Genomic DNA, 23,965 nt, shown 5'->3' on the forward strand with positions numbered 1-23,965 from the left:
CCAGGCTGAGGGGACGGAGATCCGGGGCTGTCCCGGCCTGAGGGGACGGAGGATACGGGGAAGTCCCGAGGGCTCCGGGCTGAGGGGATGGAGAGCCCGGGGTGTCCCGGCCTGAGGGGATGGGGGATACGGGGAAGTCCCGAGGGCTCCGGGCTGAGGGGACGCGGTGTCCCGGGAGGTCCCGGGGGCTTTCGGACTGAGGGGACGGGGATCCATCGTGGTCCCGAGTTGAGGGGAAGGGGCGTCTCGGCGGGTCCTGGGCGCTGCCCCGCTCCCGGCTCGCCTCACGGCGCTGCCGCCATTCCGTGCAGCGGCGCTCTCTCCCCGCCAGGGGGCAGCGCCGCGCCCCACCCGCCATGTCGGACAAGATGGCGGCGGCCGCGGCCTGTCCGCAGCCGCAGCCCGGCCCCGGTCCAGGTCCCGGTCCCGGCCCCGGTCCTGGCCCGCCGGCGGTCGAGGCGGAGCGCGGAGGCCCGCGCGGCGGCGGGGCGGACGGGGAGGCCGAGGCGGAGGAGTTCGGGTGCCCGGCGCATTGCTCCGACCTGGCCTGGCGGCAGAACGAGCAGCGCCGCCACGGCCTGTACTGCGACATCACGCTGGCTTTCGGCGGCGCGGGCATGGCTCGCGAGTACCGGGCGCACCGGTCCGTGCTGGCCGCCGCCACCGAATACTTCACGCCGCTGCTCTCGGGGGGGTTCGCGGAGTCGCGCTCGGGCCGCGTGGAGCTGCAGAAGTGGAGCTCGGAGGGCGGCCCCGACCCCGACACGGTGGAGGCCGTTATCGGTTTCATGTACACCGGCACCATCCGCGTGAGCCCCGGCAACGTCCATGAGGTGCTGGAGATGGCGGACAGGTAAGTGCGGCCGGGGCGGAGGCTGGCGGGGACCGGGCCACGGCATCAGAGGATCACAGACTGGTTTGGGTTGGAAGGGACCTTAGAAGTTCACCGAGTTCCACCCGCTGCCATGGGCAGGGACACCTTCCATTAGACCAGGTTGCTCCAAGCCCCGTCCAACCTGGCCTTGAGCACCTGCAGGGATGTATAACTCCCTTGTTTGTCCTGCAGGTTTCTGCTGACCCGGTTAAAGGACTTCTGTGGAGAGTTTCTGAAGAAGAAACTGAACCTCTCTAACTGTGTGGCGATTCACAGCTTGGCCCACATGTATTCCCTGAATCAGCTGGCACTCAAAGCACAGGATATGATCAGGAGAAATTTCCACAAAGTGATCCAAGATGAGGAGTTCTACACTTTGCCATTTCACCTTGTCCGGGACTGGCTCTCAGACTCGGAGATCACAGTGGACTCTGAAGAAATACTCTTCGAGACTGTTTTGAAGTGGGTTCAGAAAAATCCTGAGGAAAGAGAGAGGTACTTTGAAGATCTCTTTAAGCTGCTAAGATTGTCTCAGATGAAACCCACGTACCTGACTCGCCATGTCAAATCTGAGCGGCTGGTGTCGAGCAATGAGAACTGTGTGAAGTTGGTGTCCGAGGCTGTGGAGAGCCATGCTCTGCGCTCTGAGAACCTGCAGTCTGGGAACCTGCAGCACTCCACCTGTCCCACAGCACTGCTGCCGCGCTTCGGCCAGAACATGGACGTCATCATGGTGATTGGCGGCGTGTCCGAGGGCGGCGACTACCTGAGTGAGTGTGTGGGCTACTTCATCGATGAGGACAGGTGGGTCAACCTGCCTCACATCCACAACCACCTGGACGGGCATGCCGTGGCCGTGACAGAGTCCTACGTGTATGTGGCTGGCTCCATGGAACCAGGGTTTGCCAAGACTGTGGAAAGGTACAATCCAAACAGAAATATTTGGGAGCAGGTCTCAAATCTAATCACCAGGAAGCATTCCTTTGGCCTTACTGAAGTGAAAGGCAACTTGTACAGTATTGGTGGACACGGCAATTTCAGTCCAGGCTTTAAAGATGTGGCCATTTATAATCCTGAGCAGGACAAATGGCTGAACCTGGAGTCGGCACCAAAGATCCTGCGGGATGTCAAAGCTGTCTCCGTGGAAGACCGGTTTGTGTATGTGGCCGCCCGCACCCCAGTTGACAGCGACAGCGAGGACGGGCTGAGGGCCGTTATTATCAGATATGATGCTGAAACCAGGCAGTGGCAGGACGTGGAGTCCCTGCCCCTCATCGACAACTACTGCTCCTTCCAGATGTCTGTTGCCAACACCAACTTCTACCACACGGCATCGTGCTGCCCCAAGAGTTACCCCATAGACAACGAGGAGGCCAAGGGAAAGATCTCCAGCAGGGCCTCGGATGAAATCCTGGAATCTTTGCCCCCTGAGGTCCTGAGCATTGAAGGAGCAGCTATTTGTTACTACAAAGATGACGTGTTTATCATCGGAGGCTGGAAGAACAGTGATGACATTGACAAGCAGTACAGGAAGGAGGCCTATCGCTACTGCGCTGAGCGGAAGCGCTGGATGCTCCTGCCCCCAATGCCGCAGCCCCGCTGCAGAGCCACTGCCTGCCATGTGAGAATCCCCTTCAGGTGCCTGCAGGGAACACAGAGGTACCCCATGCCACAAAATCTCATGTGGCAAAAAGATAGAATAAGGCAAATGCAGGAAAGGCAGATGCAGGAGATACACCGGTACTCCCTGAGCTTACGGAGGATGCCACGCTCCCAGATCGAGTGCTAGTGTCTGCAGTATCACTCCTGATGAGCCTAGGAAATAAACCCTTTTGTTAGGCTTGATGTGTCTTTATAATTCATGAGGGTATGGATTGGATTTGATGCATAAAACCAGCATCTGTTGTGTCCTGAAAATTCAGAAGCTCAGAAGTGAAGGGTGGGTGGGAATTGAGACACTCCGTGAATCCAACAGTATTCCTTAATGATGCCCAGGGAAAAGCTGTAGCCTGTATCGGGCTGTGAAATGTCTCCGGGAACATTAAGCCTGTCACTTCTCTCCTCAGATCTTTGGTTCCAAGGATTTCTGTAGAGTTAGTCTCTAACAGTTCTACTTGGAAAATCAAAGATCTCTCTCTTAATAATTTAGTGGTTACATTTGTGTGTGCTTGAAAGCACCTGTTTCATTTGCACTTATCTCTTGACATTCCTTTGATTCTCTCCTCAGTGACTAAACTTCACAGGATTGGTGTTGGTGTACTTGGCTTTCCCAAGCTGGAGGCAAGTGCAATAGTTCTGTATGAAACAAAAGCACAATCTTTCTTTATGAAACTACTTCAGGATGTTTCTATGTGTATTAAATATTTTCTATCTGTGTGTTGTAGAGAGGCTGCAGAGTTTGTTTATAAATGGATGATTGGTCGGACACGACACTTGCTAAAAGAGAGCTTGAGGCAGTGGATTTTTTTCAGGTGTATATGCACGTTTGAGTCTGTCTCTGACTCAAACTTAAGAACTTGGGTCAACAGCCTGAGTGAAGAAGTGACAACCAGTGATGAGCCACCCACCCACACTGGTTGTTCAGTCCTGTCAGAGTGGATCAGCGAGGGTGGGATTATTTCACGGGAATATAGTGAAACCTGAGCTACTCATAGGTCTTTTCTCAAATGTTGCACGTTTTAATTCTAGTGAAAAGTGATGGAAGAGCCCCTGCTGTTCCCAGCCTGTCTCTGACAATCAGAAACCTTTGCCCTCCGTGTGCTGTCCCAAGGGGCTCCCAGCAGCTGTGCTGCAGCTCTGTACCAAGCTGGCACGAGTGCTCCTGCAGGGGGGAGAGCTGGGCTTTCAGAGTCTCCGAGTATCTGAATTTCCCCACTTGCTGTGGGGGTGGGATTTAAGTTCATTTAAACACCTTTTGGCGTTCTGAGGTGGCTGTACATGGAAGTGGCCTGGTTGGCTCTGGGTTGCTTCCCGCTGCACTCCCAGGGAACAGAATGTGGAATATTCCCTTTGGAGTATCCCTGCTTCTCAGTTACTTGTCCCACTGAGCACTTATTCTCCCCAGTCCAGGAAGCTCCAGAAGCCTTTCATTTACCAATGGTTTCAGTGCATACTTCCTACCTCCTTTTCTCCCCATCCTTCCCTTCATTTGAATGTTCCAGGTTTTCCCATGCAGTCTTACTCAGGATCTTAGGGAAGGGAATGGGAGGAGTAGCCTGGGTATTACAAAATTTGTGTAGACAAACCTTTCTGGAAAATCTGTTAACTGTTTTTGGTTCATTGATGATTTGCTGGTGGTTTTGATGTGGGTGACATCTTTGCAAAGAACTTTTAACCAGTTTGGGGTTTGTTTTGGTTTTAATTATTTTGCTTTCTGAGCTGCTCCTTCTCCTTTTCCAGTTCAACAGGCAGCCCAGATCATATCTGAAACTCGGGGTAAGTCTTTCCACCGCTCGGTGTGTAAAGGTTTCTCTGACGTGTACGTCCCTTAATGCTCCACTTTGTGGTTCATGGGCTACTTTGATATCAATAACTTGTCTGTTTGTGAGAGAGTGTCCAGCCTTAGTTAAAAAAACTACCAAACTTGAAATTCTGAACAGTTTGTCTCAGTTTACTCCTCTGTGGTAACCATGTTGTATTTTCTTTGCCTGTTGGGTTGTTGGAGCAGGTGAAATTTATGCTGCTGGCTTCATGCAAGAGGAAATAGGTGAGTTTAAGGTGATGTTTGCAGGTGACTATTTCCAAACAGCTGCTGCAGGCCTGTAGGCCGGGGGTTGATCCATGGAGTCTGGCTCATGGACTCTTGCAGGGCTGGCTGGAGTAGGTGCAGAATTGCTGCTCCTGCAGCCGTTTGTGATAAAGTGTGCAAATGCCTCTAGTGCATCAATGTAACAGCAATTTGTGGGAGCTGATTTTAGGGTACTTTCCCAGACTTTGCACCAAAGCAACGGAGAGGAGTTCATGCCCTCCACCCTGCTGAACCAGCTGGAGGGATTTAACAGGCAGCTGGAGAGTGGTAGGTCACATCACCACAGCTCTCTCCAAGTCCTCTTGTAGTCTATCATTGAATAGGGACAATTTGTAAGGAGAAACACCCAGATGGTTCTTTCAGTTGGAATAGGAGCTGAATATTTAATGCATGGCACTGTGCAGCAAAGAGGCGAGAACAAACCTTGCAGTCTTGCTTTTTCGAAGTAAAATTGACATTGCACTCCCCAGGAGGACTTTGGGCTGACGGACAAGCTGTGGCGTTTACTAAAAGCACTCCACTGAGAGACAGTGTCAGCCCAGCCCCATCCCTGGACAGGTAACCCGTGTGTGCCAGCCGCATGCCGTGTGTGCCGTGCTGTCCCTCTGTGTGCTCTGGGGGTGCCTGGCAGCAGCGCAGGCTGCTCTTAATGTTTGCTCTGCCTGTTCTGAGATAGTTTTAAGCAGTTGGGGTTTTTTAGCTTTGAATTCCAGTGGACCAGTGGCACTGATGTGGTTTGTGACTGATAGGTCAAACAATCCCTTACATCACTTGAGGTGTTGGGAGAATTGCATTCATGGCTCTGGCTGCAGTTTAGCCCATGAGCCCGTGAATCCCTAACAATTCCTTGTGGCCCTTGACCACCATAGCTTGCTGGGTGTTTATCAAATGATCCCATAAACAAAAGCCTGGGAATTGTTCCCGTGTGTTTCTAGTGGCTGGTCAGCTGTCAGCAGGATCCCAGTGTGTGTTCAGTAGGGGTAAGAAGGCTGACTGCTGGCCTCACTAAGGGAAAAGGACATTGGGGGGAGTTTTCCTCCTCTGTAGGACAATCATACCTCTACACCTGTCCTGATACCTGCCCCAAAACACACGAGTGATATCCTGACTTTCTGCTCAAAGTACCACTGGCACCTGGCAAGTGCTGGCAGTCGCTGTAGTAACTCCCAGGGGCCATTTGTGTACATAATATTTTATAACTACCTGGATAATCCATTGGTACCCGGGGGTTGTATGTGTTTTTAATAAGACTCTCTTGCACATAGTGGGAGACCACTCCAGAGTTGAAGCAGGTGGCCCGATGTTACATGTGCTGTGAACGACTGTGCCCAGCATTCTGCTTGACTATTGCAATGGCATTTTTCTCTATTACAGTAAATATTAAAATCCAAAGTCTTGGCTCATCTTGTGTGTTGTGGAATGCCCTGGTGGCTGACAACAAACCCAGTCCCAAGGAGTTACAACTTTTTATGTTATTCTTAACACAGCCTTGTAACAGGATGTTGTAACATCCAATGGGCTTTGAAAAGCAAGCGTAAAGAAAGTGGCTTGGATTTATTTTCAGCTCTGTCCCCCTTAGGCTGGGGTAAAAGCCATCTCCTGTTTGACAGTCCTGGGTGGAATCTGATAAAACAGGTGCTCTTGAGGATCTAACCCTGTTACTAATATGAATGTAGAGTGTGGAACTAACGAGCTGTTTGATAACCATTAATAGCCAGATTCTCCTCGTGGATCCATGTCACTGTGGGTTGCAGCAGCTCTGCTCTCCTGGCACATTAAGAGAGGGACAGCAGTTTGCCAGGGAGCAGCACTCCTGTCCTTACCTGTGAGGTAAAGTAGTGTGTGTCATAAGCCCTTTGAAACAGATCCTGCTGTCCTGTTCTTGACCTTAAATACACTGTACTAAAGTTTATTGTAAGAGGTGAATTAATGAAAATAAACCTTTTATTTCTCTAGCATTCTGTTGTGCTTTTGATTTTTTTAAGTTGTTGTGTGGGTGTGGCTGATACTCAGGTTCAGCGGTGCTGTCTAGTGAAAGTTTTAAATCCTAATGATCCCTTTGGCCTGTTACAATTGTTTCTATTTTTGAACAAGAGAACATACTCCCTTGCTGCCATGGGGACTTTATTACCTAAAGAGAACTATTTACACAGGCATCCAGTGATGGGATGCTCAGAAGACTTTATTAGGTACGCAGAACTATTTACACAAGCATCCAGTGATGGCTGATCACAACACTCCTAGCTAAGGGGAACTATTTACAACGGCGAGCTCCGAGATGAACTGGTGAACAAGATGTCCGTGGAGGAGCTGTGCTGGTGGTAGTAGTGTTGCCTGGCAATGTATTCCATGACATTGGAGAGCCCTGGCACCACGCAGCAGCTGACGGCACTGCGGGTGATGCCCATGCTGTTGGCGTCGTACCACTCGTTGGTGTCCTCCTCGTAGCACTCAGTGGCAACGGTGGTGCTGAACCCATTAAAGCCCCCGACCACGAACAACAGGCCGTCCATCACCTCAATGCCAAAGTTGCTGCGTGGATTGAGCATGGAGGGCACAGCGTCCCAAGCGTTGGCGACAGGGTTGTACGCTTCCACGCTCTGGAGGCGGTTGTTCCCATCAAACCCTCCAACCTGTGAACACCAGAGGGACAGAGCTGAAAGGGGCCTTTCCTCAGCCAGATCCTGTCACGCACCCGTGAGATGGGAACTGCTCCTGCCTCCCTGGCTGCAGGCTGAGCATGGTGGAGAACACGAGATCTCCGAACATGGCTCTTGCTTATTGCAGTCTGCTGCCTGCACTCTGAGGAGCTTTCCAAAGCACTTTATGCAACTGTCAATTTTGACAGTTTTCCAGAGGTTGGATGCAGTCCATGGAGAAGATAAACAATGAATGAACAGGTCTGAGCCCCTGCTCTGTGCTGCTGGTGATGTTGGCAGTGGCAGAAATTATGTTCTTTGCTGCAGCTGCTTAAATATTGTCAAACACCATTTTCATACCCAAAAGCATGTGATGGGTGATAATATTCTTGGGAAGTGCATTAACCATTCTGGCTCCTGACTTCCCTAAACCTCATGTAAACACACGGCCACCCTGGAGGTCTGGGGACTGCAGCCACCCACAGGACTGCAGTGCTGGGTGGTGTTGGCCCTTACCGCATACACCTGGTTCCCGTACGCCATCACCCCAACTCCGCTTCTCCTGCTGCTCATTGGGGCGATCAGGGACCACTGGTTTGTGGTGGGGTTGAACACTTCAGCTGAGCTGAGACACTGATCTCCATCAAACCCACCACAGATGTACACCTGGGGACAGGAGAGGTGGGAAAGTGTGAGCGGGGTGGTTAGACCCTTAGTGAGGAAATATGTTGAAGAGAAAATGAATGGTGTTGCAGGATTTTTGGGGTGTTTTGTTTTAGAATGGGAATGGTCTTGTCATCCTGGGTTTGAAGTAGCAGCAGTGCAAAGAGTTGATGCCAGCAGGACTTAGACTCTTGATTTTCCGAGCTGCATGAAGCAGACAGGCCTGGTGTTGCACCTATGGCCAGGAAAAGGGCTGTCGGGCAGCAGGTGGGCAGCAGCTGTGGAAGAGATTTTGTGCTCCTGGTCACATCTCTGCCACACCAGGCAGGCTGCTTTATATCTGTAGCTCCAGGATTTAATGAATTGTTACGAATTTAAGTGTTACGAATTTAGTGAAGGTTTATGTGAACTCTCTTCATGCTGCAACCCCAGCTGCTCTTAGTTGGGGTTAGTTTACCTTTCCATTCAGTGTGGTTGCACTGGCGTCGCTCCTCTGCTCGTGCATGGGGGTGATCAGGGTCCACTGGTTGGTGTCTGGGTCATACCGCTCTGCTGTGTTGAGCCGCATGTACCCATCAAACCCTCCCATGGCATAGATGAAGTTGTCCACAACGGTGACGCTGACATAGCAGCGCCGTGAGTGCATGGGTGCTACCTGCTGCCATGTCTTCTGGAGTGGATCAAACCGTTTGACGATGTTGAAATAATCTGTGCCATCAAATCCACCGATAACATAGACGTAGCCTTTCAAATAAGCTGAGCCATGATAGGCAACGGGGCTCTCTTGCTCCCAGGGGATGTTCAGCCACTTGTCAGTGCGGCTGTCGTAGGTCTCGATGGCGCTGGTCGCGCCGCCCCCGCTCCAGCCACCGATGGCAAAGAGGATGGCGTAGGGCAGGCGTGGCCGGGTGAGTGGGTTGGAGTTGACCGAGGAATTCTGGCCATAGGAGTTCAGGTCGTAGATTTCAGACAGGGCACTGATGAGGAGATCTTTGCAGTTGGCATTGTCCTTCACGTACTCGTGAGCTTTGACGTTGTTCATGAAGTAGTCGGACTGTAGGAGTGCCAGTCGAACCTGAAACATGCAAGGAGGAGGTTGGAGCACTAGTACTGAGGGTTTCCCCCTCAGCAGCCTTTGGGGACAGCTTCAAAGGTGCACTGCACCCACCTTGCTGAGCAAGCAGGCGATGTGCTGCCTCCTGTTCTGCGGGTCATGCGCAATCCACCTCAGCACAGCCTCAAACACGGCTTCTTCTCGCCGCACGTTAAGCTCATCCTTCTCAATGATGTGTGCCAGCTCCTCGGCAGAGAGGTCTAGGAACTCCTCGGACACTTGGGACACCTCCTCGAAGTGATGCAGGATGTACACGCAGGCAGCTGCGCGCAGGTCGGGGCAGTGGTAATAGTCAGTGAGTCTGCAAATGCCAATGCAATTCTCAAAGCACAGCCTGGAACTGAGGAACTCACAGCACAGGCTGACGATGCCCATGACATTGAACTGATCTGCTGCGGCAAGCAAACTCTCGACATTGTCCTCCGTGATCGGTACTGTCCTGGTGTAGGCGTAATTGATGATGAGACCCATCATTTCAGCTGAAATGCCAGGAATTTGATAGACCATCTTGTCTGCGCTGTCCCAGTTGGTAAACAGAGTCCTGGAAATACGGTGTTGCTGCGTTAAACCCTGCCCCTGGATCCCCTGTGTTCCCCCCGCCTCCAAGGCACCAGTTTTGGCACTGGTAGGAGCCATTCTGGGAGGCTCCATGGTTTATTGATTAATGTTTTACTTGCTGGTTGTTTGGAAAAGGAAACACAGCCTCTGGGGCTGGAGGCAGCAGGGCAGGGAGTTTTGTCTGAGAGGAGCAGAGGGGCAGAATCCCCCCATCGCCTGCTGCCCACACTGTGGACATGAGCCCAGGACAATGGGGGGTTTCTGGGTGCCAGTGCACACAGCCGGGGCGTGTTCAGCCTCTCACCCAACAGCACTCCAAATCCTTCTCCCCAAGCCTGCTCTCAATCCATTCATCCCCCAGCCTGAATTGATACCAAGGCAGGGTTGCCTCAACCCAGGTGCAGCACCAACACTTGGTCTTGAACCCCAGAGAATCGCAGGGTGTGGGGAAGGCAAAGCTGCCCCCAGGCTGTCCAGGCTCCAGCCCTGCGCTGTGTCTGGGGCTCCTCCGACACCACTGGCAGAGCCACTGATATGTGCTGGGCTGTGGATTAATCCTGGTGTTCAGGGAGGTCTGAGGAGTACGGGAAATCGCTTGATGAGAGGTTCAGTGCAGGTGGAAGTACTGGAGGCATGCTGAGGCAGGATGACCTCAATCAGGGAATACTGTTTGTCCCCATTCCCTTGTGTTTCAAGTACTGACCTGAAGTAGATACTGCAGCAAGAGAGGATGAGCTTGTGAGCCTTGAATTCCACCCCATCCACACTGATGATCACATCACAGAATCTCCCTTCCAGGCGGAGCTCATTGGAGATGCTACAACTCCTATCGCTCATCTTCCGCTCCATGTTGGAGGATGAATATTTGGTGGGTGCAAAGCTATCCCCCACGTTGGAACCAGAGGCAGTGGACCTTGCTGAGGTGTGTGGAGCACTCTGGTGTTGTCTCCAAACATCCAGCCCTGAACCCCCTTGCTGGTTCTGGACTGTGCCCCATAATGACATCACAGATGCAGGGGCCAGCATTCTGTGGTTGCCCCCAGCCTTTGCTTCCCTGCAGCCCGGGTTATGCTGGGTCCCGGACCTGACCGTGTTGATGGGTGCTTGGAGCAAAACCAGCCATGTGATCGATCCCCTGGCAACTCTTCAGTAATAACTCTCCTGTAAAATTTTCGTATAACAGCCCCAAAATGTGGGCGTGAACCACTGCTGAAGGGTCTTGTGCCACTTCGCCTAGGAGGAAGCTGAGGTATAGTTCAGCTCGTAACAGTGCTGTCACACACACTGTCCCCACTGCTTTGTCACTGAAGTTGTGCCAGGGGAGGCTTAGGCTGTTTATTGGGAATTTTGGAAACTTTTTTTCCGGAGGGGCTGTCCAGCCCTGGCACTGCCAAGGGCAGTAATGGTGGATGCTCACCCCTGGAGGGGTTTAAAGGTCTTGTGGATGTGGCACTTAGGGACATCGGTTAGTGGTGGCCTTGGCAATGCTGCGGGATGGTTCTTTGAGGGCTTCTGCCCCCGCCAGTGTTCCGTGACTCATTGTTCTCAGTGTTCCCGGGGCTGCGGAGTGCTTCAGTGCCGGGAGCCCTGCGGGCACGAACGGCCCCGCCGGTGACTTTTTTCTTTTTTTCTTTCTTTTTTTTTTTTAATGCATCTTTCGCCCTCCTGGCTCGTCGCGAGGGACACGCAACCGCCGTCGCCGGTCGGGCGCGGGGCGGAGCGCGGGAGGATTCCCCGGCCCCAGCACCCCGCGAACGCCCCCCGAGCACCGCCCGTCCCCCCGGGCCCCGCGGCCGCGTTCCGGTCCCGCCCCCGCGGCCGCTCCTCCCCGCGGCTGCGCGGCCCGGGCCGAGCGGAGCAGAACGGAGCGGGCGAGATGGTGAGCGGGGCTGCGGGCCGGGAGCCCGGGGCTGGGCGGGGGAGCGCGGCCGGGATGGAGGGACAGCGGGGGCTGGAGGGTCTCGGTCCCCCTGGAGTTGGGGGGGCCCCGGGGCGGCACCGAGCGGGGTCTCTGCCTGCAGGTGCCCGAGCTAGAGAAAGCTACGGTCCGGATCCGGCAGCCCGAGCGTGTGCGGGAGATCATCCAGTCCTTCCGGGAGCAGGGGGTGGCCAAGCTGCAGGTACCACGGGGCAGGCGGTGCATCGCCCGTGCTCGGTCCGTTTCTCGGCTGCCCCTTCCTCGTCCCTCGCCCCGGCCTGACTTCTCCCAGCCCCGCGAGGAAGCACCTGCGGCGAGGGGTGCAGCTGGAGGGGGAGAAGCCTCAGAGGAAAGGGAGGACGGGGCTGGCGGCTACCCCCGGACGGACCTTTTGGCTCGCAGTCATGAGGCTGTAACACTGCGGCAGTCCCCAAACCCCTGCTCCGCCCAGGCAGGATGAAGCCATTCGGTGCCGATAAGAGCTCCGGGGTGGGAGGGTGAGGACATCATCTGCCTCGCGGCTGGTAGGAGCGGCCACGTCGTCGCTGCCAGTCTGTGCCCACGGGAGACCGGTGGTGCCGGGTGCACGTTCTCGCAGGTGGCAGCACCTTGGCAGCACCTCGGGCTCACTCTGGCCAGGGCAGAATGCACTGGGTTGTGCACGAATTTGGTTTTCTCCCCTCTTCCAGGTCATTTCTGACTTTGACATGACGCTGACCAGGTTTGGGTGCAATGGCAAGCGCTGCCCCACATCACACAGTGAGTGTTGTTTTCACTGTCACTAGTTCTGTTTGGTTTCTGTGTTTGTATTTGACGTGGTTCCTGTCATCCTCTGTGCCCTCCTCTGCCAAGCCTGGCTGCTCCATCCTGTCCTCCACGCAGCTCTGGGCTTCACTGCGTGGTGCCAGCTGCCCACTGCCCGCTGCAGGAGCCAGGAGCCAACTCCTGGGCTGGCTGCCTTCATCCCACTGCCCACAGGCATTGAGGCCGCTGTCCTGGCTGGGCCAGGCTCTGCAGTCGGTGCCTGCTGCGGGCTCACAGTGGGAGCCACTGCAATGGGACCCCACAGCGAGCCTGTGCTCGGGTCGTGGTGTCACCACAGCCTGTATTGGGAAGAGCCAGCACTGCAGGAGTTGCTGTTAGGAAGTTTTTTTTATATTTCTGTGCTATATCATTGGTGTTTTGTTTTCTTTGCAGATATCCTTGATACCAGCCGTGTTATCAGTGAGGATGGCAAGAAGAAGGTGGGTGCTGTGTGTAAGGCACCATGTCTTGGCTCGGTGACTGTTGTACCTGTCACCCGTCATCAGGAGGTCGCACTGGCTGGTGTCACAGCTCTCCCAGCTGTGCTGGCTGCCAGGATGGAGTGGGAAAGTGCCCAGGCTGCATTTCAGCCAGCAGTGACAGAGGAGAAGTTAAAAAGGGAACTCAAATTTGCATGTGCAGCTGTGTGTGTTACAGTTTGATGGAAGGAGGAAGGGGAGGGGTGTCTGTACCTGCAGCATTTGGAGCGAGGTGAGAGCCAGCTAGGCTGGCAAGAGTTCCAGGTGTGCTCAGAGGGAAGATGCTCAGTGACAAAGTTTTGGTTGTGTTTAGGAAGAGTGGTGTTTTGGAGGATTTAAGAAATGCTAGTTTTGTTTATAGTCTCTTTAGACCTGATGTTCACTTTGTTCTTTTTCCCTCTGTGTGACACTCCAGCTGAAGGATCTGCTCCACTATTACTATCCCATTGAAATAGATCCCAACCGGACCCTGGAAGAGAAATGTCCCCTCATGGTGGAGTGGTGAGTGCTGTTTGTGATGATCTTGACCTTGTCCTACAGGACATGAGTCTTGAATCATCCCTGTGCTTGGCAACAATCCTGCAAGGTTTAGTTGTTGTTTCTGACTGCTCAGGGCCTCTGCCTGGGAGCTCTGTCACTGCTGCCTTTCCCCAGGTGGACCAAGGCCCATGAGCTGCTGGTGCAGCAGAAGATCCACAGAAGTGACATAGCCCAGATCGTCCGAGAGTCTGAAGCGATGCTCAGGTACGGGCACAGGGATGCGGTATTGAGGTTTGGGCACAGGGATGTGATGCTGAGGTACAGCTTGGCTGCCCACAGCCCTTCTCTTCTGCCCGTGCAGGTCTCTGTGCTGTCACCACGCCACAGCATGACCAGTGCCAGCCTCCCTCACTTGCTCCCTGGGCTGAGTTCTAACAAAGTCAGAACATGAGCCACAGCCTGAGCTCGCTCCTTGGCTGGAGGCTGCTCCCTTCCTGCTCTGAAACCACTATCCCCTCTCTCGGGCCTTGGCAAGGAGCAGCTGAGGGGCCAGTGCTGGGCACAGCTCCCCATTTGCAGGGTGGGGTGCAGGGGCAGCGCGCAGCTCCCTGCTTCCAGCAGAGATGTGTTCTTTGCACTGCAACTGCCAGGCCTTATGCAGGCCCTTGGCTCAGCAGCAGATTTCACCCACAGGACAAAAATGTGCTAGAACTTGCTGCTAAAGCTGACCTGGCAGCTGCGGCCCTAAGGCTGGCTCACGGAGCTGGGTTCTGCCAGGGTGCTGCCAGGCTCGGGGAGGAGATGGCTTTTTATGAGCCCAAGTTCCACTTCTGCATGGAATTGCGTCCTGGCAGACTGAGGCTGTCACAGGTTGGTCTGATCATCCTCCCAACCAGTCCAACCTGTTGCACATCTCCCATGCGGGTCCTGGCAGCGCCCACTTGCGTGGGTATGTCCGGGCAGGCTGTGCCCTGTGCCCCTGACCGTGTTTGTGTACTAAATTTCTGGGCTGATGTGCTCAGGAGATGCCAGGCAAAAGGCTGGAGTGCTCTGTGTTCCCACAAGTGCCCGCCCAGCTGCTGCACCCAGAGCTCTCTGGGGTTCTCTGCACAGGGAGGGCCACGGGAGCACTGGTGCCATGGAGAGCTTACGCTGTTTGCAGAGCTCACCCGTGTGCTTCTGTTTGGGAAGTGCTGGGCAGGAGCAGGAGCTGGGCTGAGCGTGCTGCCAGCCCAGGGCACCGGGCACTGTGCCGGGGGCTGGTGACACAGCCCTGTGCAATGGACATTCCTGCTCTAGGGATGGCTTCAAGGAGTTCTTTGATCAGCTGCATAAGAACAACGTCCCCCTGTTCATCTTCTCTGCTGGCGTTGGTGATATCCTGGAAGAGATTATCCGTCAGGCCAACGTCTTCTACTCCAATGTCAACGTGGTGTCCAACTACATGGACTTCAGTGATGATGTGAGTTCTTGCACTGCATCTGTGTGTGTGAGGGGAGAGGTTGGGGCTGGGACTGAGGGCTGGGCCATGATTAGCAGTGATACCATCAGGTTAAGAGCTGTCTGCCTGTCTGTCCCATGTGCTCAGGGAGTCCTCACACACTTCAAGGGACCCCTCATCCACACCTACAACAAGAACAACACCGTGCTGCAGGGCACGGGGTACTTCCAGCAGCTGAGCACAAGGACGAGCATCATCCTGCTGGGGGACTCCATGGGTGACCTGACGATGGCAGACGGCGTTCCCAATGTGGAAAACATCCTCAAGATTGGCTTTCTCAATGACAAGGTGGGTGTGAGGAGCAGTTTGGTGCTTCCCTAGCAGCCTTCCCCAGGTGCCAGGCCTGGGGCCAGCAGGGAGGGGCAGGGGACTGCCCCAGTGATTTGGGCATGTGAGAGATTCGTACGAGCTCCTGTGGGGTGTGCAGAGGGACCTGGGAGTGTCTGCTGAGCTCCTGCTGTGTCTGGGAAATGGTCAGGGCAGTTATTGACCCCCTTTTGGGTAGTGAAAGCTGTGGGTGCAACGTCTTCACCCTCAGCTGTTGGTTGTTCACGGTCCTGGCAGGTGGAAGAGCGGAGAGGGAAGTACCTGGATTCCTATGACATTGTGCTGGAGAGTGACGAGACCCTGGACGTAGTCAATGGGATTCTGCGGTACATCCTCACCGAGACATGAGCTGGGGAGGTGTCCCAGCTCCGGCCACACAGCAGGCACTGGGCAGGGAATGTCCTTCCTGTGGCAGAGCTGGAGGGGACCTGCTGGTGCTGGCTGGGCTCCGTCCCGACCTCACTAATGCCCTCAGCCAGCCCTGGAGCAGGAGAGTTGAGATGGAGGAAGCTTTTCCACTCCCTTTACTCTAACTCTGCCTGACTCTGCAGTTTCCCGCCCAGACTGACTCTATACCACTTGGACTTCATCCCACTGGGAATTCATAGCTTCCACCTCCTGAGGCCACGACAAACCATTCCATCTTTCAGACAGAGATGTTCTGCACTTGCTTCAGCAACTGTGGGTGGAATGGAGACAGTTCACTGTGGGCCGAGGACAGACCCGGTTTAGATGTGTCACTGTGTCCCTGGCTAAGGAAGCAAGTCTCTCTCTCGTCCTGTTTTTTGTGGGCTTCAAAGCTCCCAGGCTGACCCTGGTGCCAGTCCAGCCGCTGGGCTGGTGTGACCCTGCTGGACATCACATCACCCAGCCCCACATTCCCCATGTAAACCAGCAGCTCTCTGGCCCCGTGTCTCAGCTCACCCGTCCCTCTCGCACCAGTACAGCTCTTACTGTGGAAAAAATGCTTTACCAGCCGTCCCTGAAGGCCCTGGAGCTCAGCTGCTGCTGCTGCCCAAAGCCAGAAGTAAGTTTGTCTGTCAGGGATCAGAGGAGGAGGGGTGGGCATGGGGGAGGAGAGGCCAGTGGCAGAATTTTGGGTTTTAAGGAATGTTTCACCTGACCGTGTTTGTGTACTAAATTTCTGGGCTGATCCTGGGCTCTCAGAGCAGCAATAGGAAAAAGCCATTTTATTTCTGTATAACCTCTGGTTATGTGGGACTTTGGGAAGAGCAGATTTGTTCTCTGTGTTGGAATAAAAGCATAATTGGCTAAAGCTGGGTCACGGGTGGTTTGTACCCAGCACCGAGGGGCTGGTGCTGGCAGCTGCCTCTGCTCCCCAGCTCCTCATCCCATCAGAGCCCCCCAGCCCTCACTGGGTGCTGGAGCTGAAGCCCTGTTGGCTTCAGTGGAGGATCCCAGGGGGGAATTCTGGTTTCTTTTGCCAGACCCAGGAGATGCTGGAGCCTGGAATCCCCCTGGGCACCGGTAAAGCTGGTCCCTGTGCCGCTACCCCAACACATGGAAGTGTTTCATGGCAAAGTAACCAGACACAGTCAAACTCCTTGGAAACCTGGAGGAATTATTTATTTGGTGCAAGGCAGAGTCACCGTTTGAAGGGTTTGCTCTGCACTGCTGTGCTTCTGTGTTTCTTCTGTCCCTGTGGAGGACAGACTGTGCAGAGGCTTTGGGAGCTGGCAGGTACCAGAGCTGTGTTGGTCCCAGCCAGAGAACCTGAGCACTCCCAAGGCTGTGACCTGCATTTAGGCTCGAAACTAAATTGGTCTGATTTGTCTCAGTCACTGGGGGCTGGGAGGTGGGGAGGGCATGGAGGGGGATGATGCTGCTCCCTGAGGGCTGGAGGACGAGGGTCTGTTTCTCTTCTCCCAGCTGATGAGGGGTTTGCCAGACTTATGTAACAGCAGATGCCTGCAGAGTATCGGGGTTTCACCCTCGGAACCTGAGCCCCCTTCAGCCTCTCGTACCAGGGAGGATGGCAGCAGGGACAGAGCAGGGACTGGGACAAAAGGGTTCTCTTTCCTCTCTCTAAAGAATTCTAAGTGTGCCTATAAAAAACCCAAACCCCAACCCTAAACTACAAAATGGTGTGGTGGAGGTGAGGGGGAGCCCCCCTACATCCTGCCTGCCCCCTGAGGCAGCATGGACAGGTGAGGGGGGCTGGAGCTGGATCTGCAGTCACTGGTGGAGGATGAAGGGGCTTAGGGAGGGGACATCTTGTCTGGGTTTATTAGCTGGGGGCTGAGTTTCCCTGCTCAGGAAAACACATCAAAATACCCTCAGTTAATAAGAGGTGAAAATCAAAACCCACCCCCCTGCAGGACTGGGAGGGGCAGGGGCAGATTCCCAGGGTGGGAGACTGGCCAAGACATGGCCAGGATGAGTCCTGTCTCCAGGAACAGTGGGGACTGCTCCTCAGAGCTCCTCATGAATCTTCTCCTGGTCCTCGTCCGACTTCAGCTTCAGCTCATCAGGTGTGATCTTCCCATCCTGGTTGCGGTCCTGGTTCTGGAACATGTCGGCAATGACTTTCTCCGGGTCGGAGCTGGGCATGAGGCGGCCTTTCCCCTCTGCCACCTGGGTCTTGATGAAGGTGGAGAACTGGAGAGGGGAGAGGGAAGAGATGCTGCTGGGGTCTGCGCAGCCAGCACTGGGCAGGGCAGGGAGACCACGGCCAACGCCAAGGACAGGCAGGGACTGGAGCAGAGGCTGCCCTCGGGGACACTGCCCGCACCCAGCAGCACTGCTTTGGGCTGGAGTGTTCTTCCTTCACAGCTCTGCAGGCTCCCAAGTGCCCAGGGGCAGCAGTGTCCTTCAAGTGCTGCTCTCTGGGGTGGGGTCCCCTGTGCCCCCATTTCCTCCTGCACCCCACCATGTGGGACCCACTCACCTCATCAGCAGGGATCCCCCCATCTTTGTTGAGGTCCATCTGCTCATACAGGCTGGCCGGCGGCTCCCCATGCCAGATGAAGAGGTAGCCCTCGGGAACCCCCTCCTCCATGGAGATCAGCTCCACCTCGAAGCGGAGCACGGCGCTGCCAGGCACCCCCCGGGCTGGAAACACAGCAAAGGCTCCAGCACCACGGGGAGCAAGGCAAAGCCCTGGCCCTGAGCCCCACAGCCGTGGCAGGGCAAGGGGGGATGGAGCCCAGCGGGGGCCCAGCAAGGCTGAACCCCCAATTTGCATTGCACATGTCGGCCGCCACTCCCCTACCTCCGCTCTCCCCGTGGCCCAGGTGTGGGGGGACGATGAGCACCCGCCTCTCCCCCGCACACATGTCCAGGAGGCCACTGTTCAGCCCCTCGATCACCTTGTTGGCCCCCAGAGTTACCTCCTGGGGCTTCCCGTAGTCGTGGCTGCAGGAGGCACAGAGAAAACAGTGCAGGTGAGAGAAGTCCCTCAGATCTAGTGGGCAGCCCTGAAATCCCAACCCTTCCATCCCACCATGGCCCAGAATCCCACATCCTCCATCCTGGTATGCCATGAAGTTCCACACCCTCACGCCACCGCTACGTCCATCCCACTGTGTCCCTTGAATCCTCCTCCTGCTGCCCCATTCTGCTGCCCTGCGGCCGATGCCACCGCTGCCTGCTGCAGAGCGGATGGTCCCGTGCTGCCCGGTGCCTGCCCACCCCCAGTGCCAGGCAGGATTTGGGCCCAGGAAGGACGGGAATACTCGGGGCACGCACGAGGAGAAGAGCCGGGTGCCGTCCAGCAAGGAGCAGTTGTAGTGGTAGCGGACAAAGTCCCGGTTGCGGGTGGTGACATTGCAGCCCTCGGGCCGGAACGTGGTCTCAATCTCCACTGGGTCCGCAGGGTTGTGGAAGTCGATGACGTGGACATCAAAGATGAGCACAGCTGAGCCGGGAATTTTATCTCCTGGAAGAGGAGGATGAGGAGAGCTGCTGGAGCGCTGCAGGGCTCGTAAAGCCTTTCCCTGTTTCTTCCCACATCCCTCGATGTGCTCGTCCCTCAGAGCCCTCTGCACGTTTACCTGCGCCGTTCTCCCCGTAAGCCAGGTGTGGGGGGATGACCACTCGCCGCTGCTCTCCCATGCAGACCCCCTGCAGGCCCTGATCCATGCCGGGGATGATGTAGCCCTTCCCAATGTAGGTGTTGTAGGTCTGATTGCGGGAGTAACTGCAGCAAGAGAACCCCCAGCACCATCAGTCCCCCCCAGCCCCTACACCCCACACCCCAACCCACACCCCATCTCCCTCCCCTCCAGGAACCAAACCTTGCTCCTAGAGATGCAACAAACAGATATTGTCCTTTTTAGCCTATTTCATGCCCATTGTCCCCTCTCCAGCCTTTTCTTGCAGCCGTGGGGCAGGAGAGGACATCAGGGGCTCGCCCCATGCGGCCGCTTCCTCGCACACCTGGAGTCGAAGAGTGTCCCGTCCATGAGTGTCCCGTTGTAGTGGTACCGGACAAAGTCCCCGGTCACAGCCCGGCGCTTGCAGGACTCCGGCACCTCCAGGTGCTCCAGGAAGACACCATCCTTGGGATTGTGGAAATCCACCAGCAGCACACTGAACACCAGCGATGCCTGCGGTGGGATCACGGTCCCTGGGAGAGGACATGGTCAGCCTGAAGGAGGGTCCTACTGCACTTGGGGGCTCTGGTCAGAGATGGGAGGGAAGGGGCACCACGATGGGGTGGTGCCTGGCTCACCGTAGCCCTTCTCCCCATAGGCCAGGAACGGGGGGATGATGATGCTCCTTTTCTCCCCAGCACACATGCCCAGCAGCCCCTGGTCCATGCCCTTGATCAGCCACCCGGTGCCCACGTAGGTGTCGTAGGTGCTGCCCTTGCTGTAACTGGTGGTGGAGAATGAGAGTGGGGATGGCTCTGAGGCCACACCAGCAGCTCCAGCCAGGGCTGTGCTGTGCCAGAAGCTGGTTTGGGGGGTCAGGGAGCTGCACCAGCCCTGCTGGGGAGCCAGGGGGGAGTACAGGATGAGGCTGCTTTGACTGTGTGCCCAGGCCGGTGTCTCTGGGTTTCAGCCACCCCTAGTGGCTCAATGTCAAGGCAGAGGGTACATCCCAGCCTTACACCCCCATGTCCTGAGGCCAGGGTGCATCCAGTGGCCCATACCTGGAGTCGAAGGGGGTCCCATCCAGCAGTGTGCCGTTGTAGTGGTACCGCACGAAGTCCGAGTTCTCCACCGTGCGGTTGCAGCGCTCAGGTTTGGACAGGGTGGTGATCTGCAGCTTGTCATTCTTGTTCCAGATGTCCAGCATGACCACATCGAAGTACAGGGTGGCATCTGGGGGGATCAGCCCCGCTAAAGGGGCAGCAGCAAGGACAGAGCACCTTAAGTGGGACCAACACGGAGCCCAGGCCAGCCACAGGCTCTGTCCCCTGAAGCCTCCCCTGAACCCATCGCTGCTCAGGGCTACTGGAGACCCGTGCCAGCCCCTGGGCAAGCAGCACAGTCTGGCCAGGGCAGGACCCTTCATTCCCAGGGCAGCCCCACTTCAGCACCACTTGCCCTGGCCATGGAGCCACCCTTAGTCTGCATCTACCAGGGGGGCACTGGAGCCCTGTCCCTGCTAACACCAGCCCTGAGGGGTTTGCTCCCTCAGCCCCCCATGCCAGGGCCCCTTACCCACGCCGATGCTGCCGTAGCCCAGGTGGGGCGGCACGATGAGGTGACGCCGCTCGTTCACGCACATGCCCTGCAGCCCCCGGTCCATGCCCGTGATCAGCCGCCCGACGCCCACCACACCGGCCACCGTGGCCCCTCGGTCATAGCTGGGGCAAAGGGACAGACCCATCAGAGGTGGGAAAAAGGTGGGGCAGAGTGGGGGGTCAGGGCTGCCCCCTCCCGGGGGTGCAGGTCTCCCATCACAGCCTGCGAGTCCTTGTGCTGCAGGCAGAGCCCATAGCTCCAAAACATGGATCCTGGTGGGCTCAATACCCTGCTGTTGGAGGGCAGCTGGCCCCTGGGGCACTGGTCAGGACTTCAGCCTGACCCTGCACCCCCAGAAGCTATCAACATCATCCCCAGATCTCACCCACTGAGCTGGGCTGGAGGCCGGCAGTTCTGGGGCTTCCTGCTGCTTCCAAATAATTTTGCAAATGGCACACTGGGGCTTTATGCACTGAGGAGGAAAGATGACATCCCAGCCTCATTTTTAAACTGCAAATTTGGTTTTATTTTTAAACCTTAAAATACTCCAAGAAACTACTGGGGCAGCAGATGTACTCCTGGCAGAGAATTCTTTTAGCAGTGAGTGCCCCCAGGTTCCCACTGCAGTTATTTTCTCCCCCATTGATTCTCACATGAAAGATAAGACACATCAAACTGTGAACGCCTTTGCTTTCCACAGCTCCAAAAAACACCTGCCTGGGAAATTTTTATTGCTACATGGTGCTACATGGTACATTGCCCCAGCACTGCCCCAGTTGTTTCTGTGCCCCCAGTTCTCCTCCCTGCTCATGGTGCTGCAAACCAGGGGCTGCCCCAACTCCAACCCTGATTTCCAGCCAGCGTGAGCAGAGCAGGGACGATGCAGGGGCCGAGGGACATTGAGCCCAGCAGAGCAAAGCCTCTGGGATAATGAAGGGTTTCGCCGCTGCCACGTCTCAAAGTGCTTTAAGCATTTTCCTGCCTGGGCAGCACATGCAGATACGTGTTCCTGAGTGCAGAACGTCCCAATTAGGGCCAAATCCTGCCTGCGCCCGGGACAGGCTATCCCACAGCTCTGCGGAGCTGAAGCCTGAGCAGGCTCCCTGGAGGGCTGGGGGCTTCTGCGGGACCTGGTGGGGCAGCCTGGGCAGGGGCTACGGAAAGGGGCTGCAGCTTGGGTTGGGGGTTTGCTTCAGGCCAGGCCGGGCCGCCCAGGCTGACACGTGTACAGGGCTCCCTGTGTTACCCCAGCACCCACCAAAAGCCCTCCTTGGGTAGAAAGCTGGAGGGTCTGGGCGTTGCCTGGCGCAGGCAGCAGCCTGCTCCGGCCTGGCTGCCCCTGCCCCGGGGCTGGGGGACGCATGCGGGGTCCCCGCAGCTGCCTGCCCGCCCCGGGATGCGGGCTGGGGGCTGGGGGAGGCATGCAGGGTCCCGGCGTCGCTGCCCCCCGCATGCAGCCGGCACAGAGCCGCAGGCGATACCTGGAGTCAAACTTTTTGCCATCTTTAAAGGTCCCATTGTAGTGGTAGCGAATGAAATCCCCCATCTGCGCCTCCCGCAGGCAGATTTTGGGAATATAGTATCTGTCTATCACCACGTCTTCTAGGGGGCCGGGGTCGCCCAGCGCCGGGACCCCCAAGATGCCCAGGAGGAGGAGGAAGAGGAGGAGAAGGCAGCGGCTGCCCGGGGCCACGGCCATGGCGCTGGGGCTGAGGCGGCGGAAAGGCCCGGCGGGGGGAAGGAGCAGGGCGGGGGCTTCAGGACGCCCCTTTCCTGCCCGGGACGCCCCTTGCCTTCGCTTTCCCTTCCCCTCCGCCCGCCCAGCCCGGCCCTCTTGGAATTTCTGTAGACGTGTCCGGGCCCCGCCGCGCTCCCCCCGCCGCGCCGAGAGCTGACACCGCGGCAGAGAACGATTCACGGCGGGAGGGGCTATTCTTTTTCCCTCTTTTCTTTTTCCTCTTTTCCCCCTCCTTTTTTATTTCTCTTTCTCTCCCTCTCTTCCCTTTTCCTCTTTTTTCACTCTCCTCTTTATTTTTTTTTTCCTCCTCTCATTGTTTACTCTCTCTCTTTTTTTTTTTTTCCTTGGGCAATTCCTCCTCCAAAGGAAAAGCTGACGGAGGCATTGGGGAGCGGCTGTGCGGCTGCAGGCCCGGCCTGGCCCCAGGTCCTAGAGTTGCTGTGTCTCCTCCTCCTTCTCTTCCTCCTTCTGCCGCTGCCAGGTCATTGCACTTGACCCAAGATGCTGCTGCCCAGTCCCAGCAGTTCAGGAGAGTAAATAAAAGGAAATAAGTGTTTTAATAACGAGTCTGCTGCTGGCAGAGCCTTTACTGAATGGCAATGATTTAAAAAGTGAAACTCTCCTAGCAGTCCTTCCCAGACAAACACAGCCTCAAAGGCTCACGGAGGTGTTGCCCACACATCCCTGCTTCCCCAAATCCATCAGCAGGAAACAGGTCCCGTGGCAAGAGCCTTTGGCAAGTGCCAGGTGAGAAATGCAACAGGCCTTGAACCTGAACCCAAACCCCAACCCAGCTCCTCTGGGGCTCAGTGCTACCAGTGAGAGCAACAGCTCCAGCAAAGCACTGCCAGCTCCCTCAGCTCAGCCCCGGGGTGCTCTGCAGCCCCCCAACACACCCCACCGGGGCTGAGCAACTTCAGCGCTGCCTGGAGCAGCCTGAGGGAACTCGGGGCTCTCCCCATGGCACGGGGTCAGGGCCTCACTCTGCACCAAGTGAGTGCTGACAGGGGTGGTGGCACCACAGCCGTGTGTGGCACTGGGCACTGCCAACAGCCTCTGCTCCGCAGGCAGAAACCTCAGCAGCGTCCTGGCTCCTGCCCCACGCTGTGACATCCATCCCTCCGTGCCACCGTCCAGCCAGCGACAAAGCATTGGGTTTGGGCAGGGGCCAGTGTGGCCATGCCGAGGCCTGGCATGGGACAGCTCTGGGGCCGGCATCTGGCACGGCACAGGGCGTGTGGCCTCGGGCTTGGCACCGGCCAGCGGCGGGGACACCTCCGGGCACCGCCGGCCCGCCCGCGCACGGTGCCACTGAAGGAACTCACTCCGTGGTGCGCAGCGCCGGGCACCCCCCGAGCGCCCCGCGCAGCCCCTGCGCGCACCCCGCGGGGCCGGCGGAGCCGCACTAAGACCCTGCGCGCCCGCCACGCACCGCCCACCCCGCCGCCCGCCCCCTGCGCGGGGCCCG

At 56.5% G+C, this 23,965-nt stretch overlaps 4 protein-coding genes across 5 annotated transcripts; 2 read left to right on the forward strand and 2 right to left on the reverse strand.

The window, feature by feature from the left end:
• The first annotated feature begins 341 nt into the window (after positions 1–341).
• On the forward strand, positions 342–6,580 carry KLHL11 (kelch like family member 11). The gene is made up of 2 exons (XM_042027892.1): positions 342–853; positions 1,067–6,580. Exons 1-2 carry the CDS (start codon positions 357–359, stop codon positions 2,661–2,663), a joined length of 2,094 nt encoding a protein of 697 aa, XP_041883826.1. The 5' UTR covers positions 342–356; the 3' UTR covers positions 2,664–6,580.
• A 206-nt stretch (positions 6,581–6,786) lies between these two features.
• Positions 6,787–10,535, reverse strand: KLHL10 (kelch like family member 10). The gene is made up of 5 exons (XM_042027894.1): positions 10,300–10,535; positions 9,093–9,579; positions 8,382–8,999; positions 7,778–7,927; positions 6,787–7,255 (listed from the first exon to the last, which is right to left on the reverse strand). The coding sequence occupies exons 1-5, from the start codon at positions 10,443–10,445 to the stop codon at positions 6,881–6,883; spliced, it is 1,776 nt and encodes a 591-aa protein (XP_041883828.1). The 5' UTR covers positions 10,446–10,535; the 3' UTR covers positions 6,787–6,880.
• Positions 10,396–16,381, forward strand: NT5C3B (5'-nucleotidase, cytosolic IIIB). 2 transcript variants are annotated; one of them, XM_042027896.1, is made up of 9 exons: positions 10,396–10,464; positions 11,618–11,716; positions 12,204–12,273; positions 12,712–12,758; positions 13,213–13,298; positions 13,452–13,541; positions 14,577–14,739; positions 14,866–15,066; positions 15,343–16,381. In XM_042027896.1, the coding sequence occupies exons 1-9, from the start codon at positions 10,411–10,413 to the stop codon at positions 15,451–15,453; spliced, it is 921 nt and encodes a 306-aa protein (XP_041883830.1). In that variant the 5' UTR covers positions 10,396–10,410; the 3' UTR covers positions 15,454–16,381. The 2 variants fall into 2 exon arrangements, with proteins under 2 accessions (XP_041883830.1, XP_041883829.1); XM_042027895.1 differs by lacking the exon at positions 10,396–10,464 and adding an exon at positions 11,230–11,475.
• A 286-nt stretch (positions 16,382–16,667) lies between these two features.
• On the reverse strand, positions 16,668–22,531 carry FKBP10 (FKBP prolyl isomerase 10). Its single transcript, XM_042027897.1, has 10 exons — positions 22,241–22,531; positions 20,736–20,881; positions 20,222–20,411; positions 19,799–19,944; positions 19,504–19,693; positions 19,119–19,264; positions 18,814–19,003; positions 18,338–18,480; positions 18,014–18,177; positions 16,668–17,724 (listed from the first exon to the last, which is right to left on the reverse strand). The coding sequence occupies exons 1-10, from the start codon at positions 22,456–22,458 to the stop codon at positions 17,539–17,541; spliced, it is 1,719 nt and encodes a 572-aa protein (XP_041883831.1). The 5' UTR covers positions 22,459–22,531; the 3' UTR covers positions 16,668–17,538.
• Positions 22,532–23,965: the final 1,434 nt, after the last annotated feature.

This window comes from Corvus kubaryi, unplaced genomic scaffold (assembly GCF_017639235.1).
Source record: "Corvus kubaryi isolate FWS band 111438036 unplaced genomic scaffold, C.kubaryi_AGA036_p1.0 37301, whole genome shotgun sequence".
NCBI classification, from domain to species: Eukaryota; Metazoa; Chordata; class Aves; order Passeriformes; family Corvidae; genus Corvus; species Corvus kubaryi.

Bases quoted from the DNA above. Each gene is read 5' to 3' on its own strand.
- KLHL10 (XM_042027894.1), bottom strand. From the start codon at position 10,445: ATGGAGCGGAAGATGAGCGATAGGAGTTGTAGCATCTCCAATGAGCTC. The intron at 9,580-10,299 runs GTCAGTACTTGA...CCGTATTTCCAG, and splicing joins TGCTGCAGTATCTACTTCAG to GACTCTGTTTACCAACTGGG. The intron at 7,256-7,777 runs GTAAGGGCCAAC...TGGTGTTCACAG, and splicing joins ACGGGAACCAGGTGTATGCG to GTTGGAGGGTTTGATGGGAA.
- KLHL11 (XM_042027892.1), top strand. From the start codon at position 357: ATGTCGGACAAGATGGCGGCGGCCGCGGCCTGTCCGCAGCCGCAGCCC. The intron at 854-1,066 runs GTAAGTGCGGCC...TTTGTCCTGCAG, and splicing joins GTGCTGGAGATGGCGGACAG to GTTTCTGCTGACCCGGTTAA.
- FKBP10 (XM_042027897.1), bottom strand. From the start codon at position 22,458: ATGGCCGTGGCCCCGGGCAGCCGCTGCCTTCTCCTCCTCTTCCTCCTC. The intron at 20,882-22,240 runs GTATCGCCTGCG...CCTTTGCCCCAG, and splicing joins GGCAAAAAGTTTGACTCCAG to CTATGACCGAGGGGCCACGG. The intron at 18,481-18,813 runs GTGCGTGCCCCG...TGCCTCCTGCAG, and splicing joins GGCACCCGGCTCTTCTCCTC to CCACGACTACGGGAAGCCCC.
- NT5C3B (XM_042027895.1), top strand. From the start codon at position 11,245: ATGCATCTTTCGCCCTCCTGGCTCGTCGCGAGGGACACGCAACCGCCG. The intron at 13,299-13,451 runs GTGAGTGCTGTT...GCCTTTCCCCAG, and splicing joins TGTCCCCTCATGGTGGAGTG to GTGGACCAAGGCCCATGAGC. The intron at 13,542-14,576 runs GTACGGGCACAG...TTCCTGCTCTAG, and splicing joins GAGTCTGAAGCGATGCTCAG to GGATGGCTTCAAGGAGTTCT.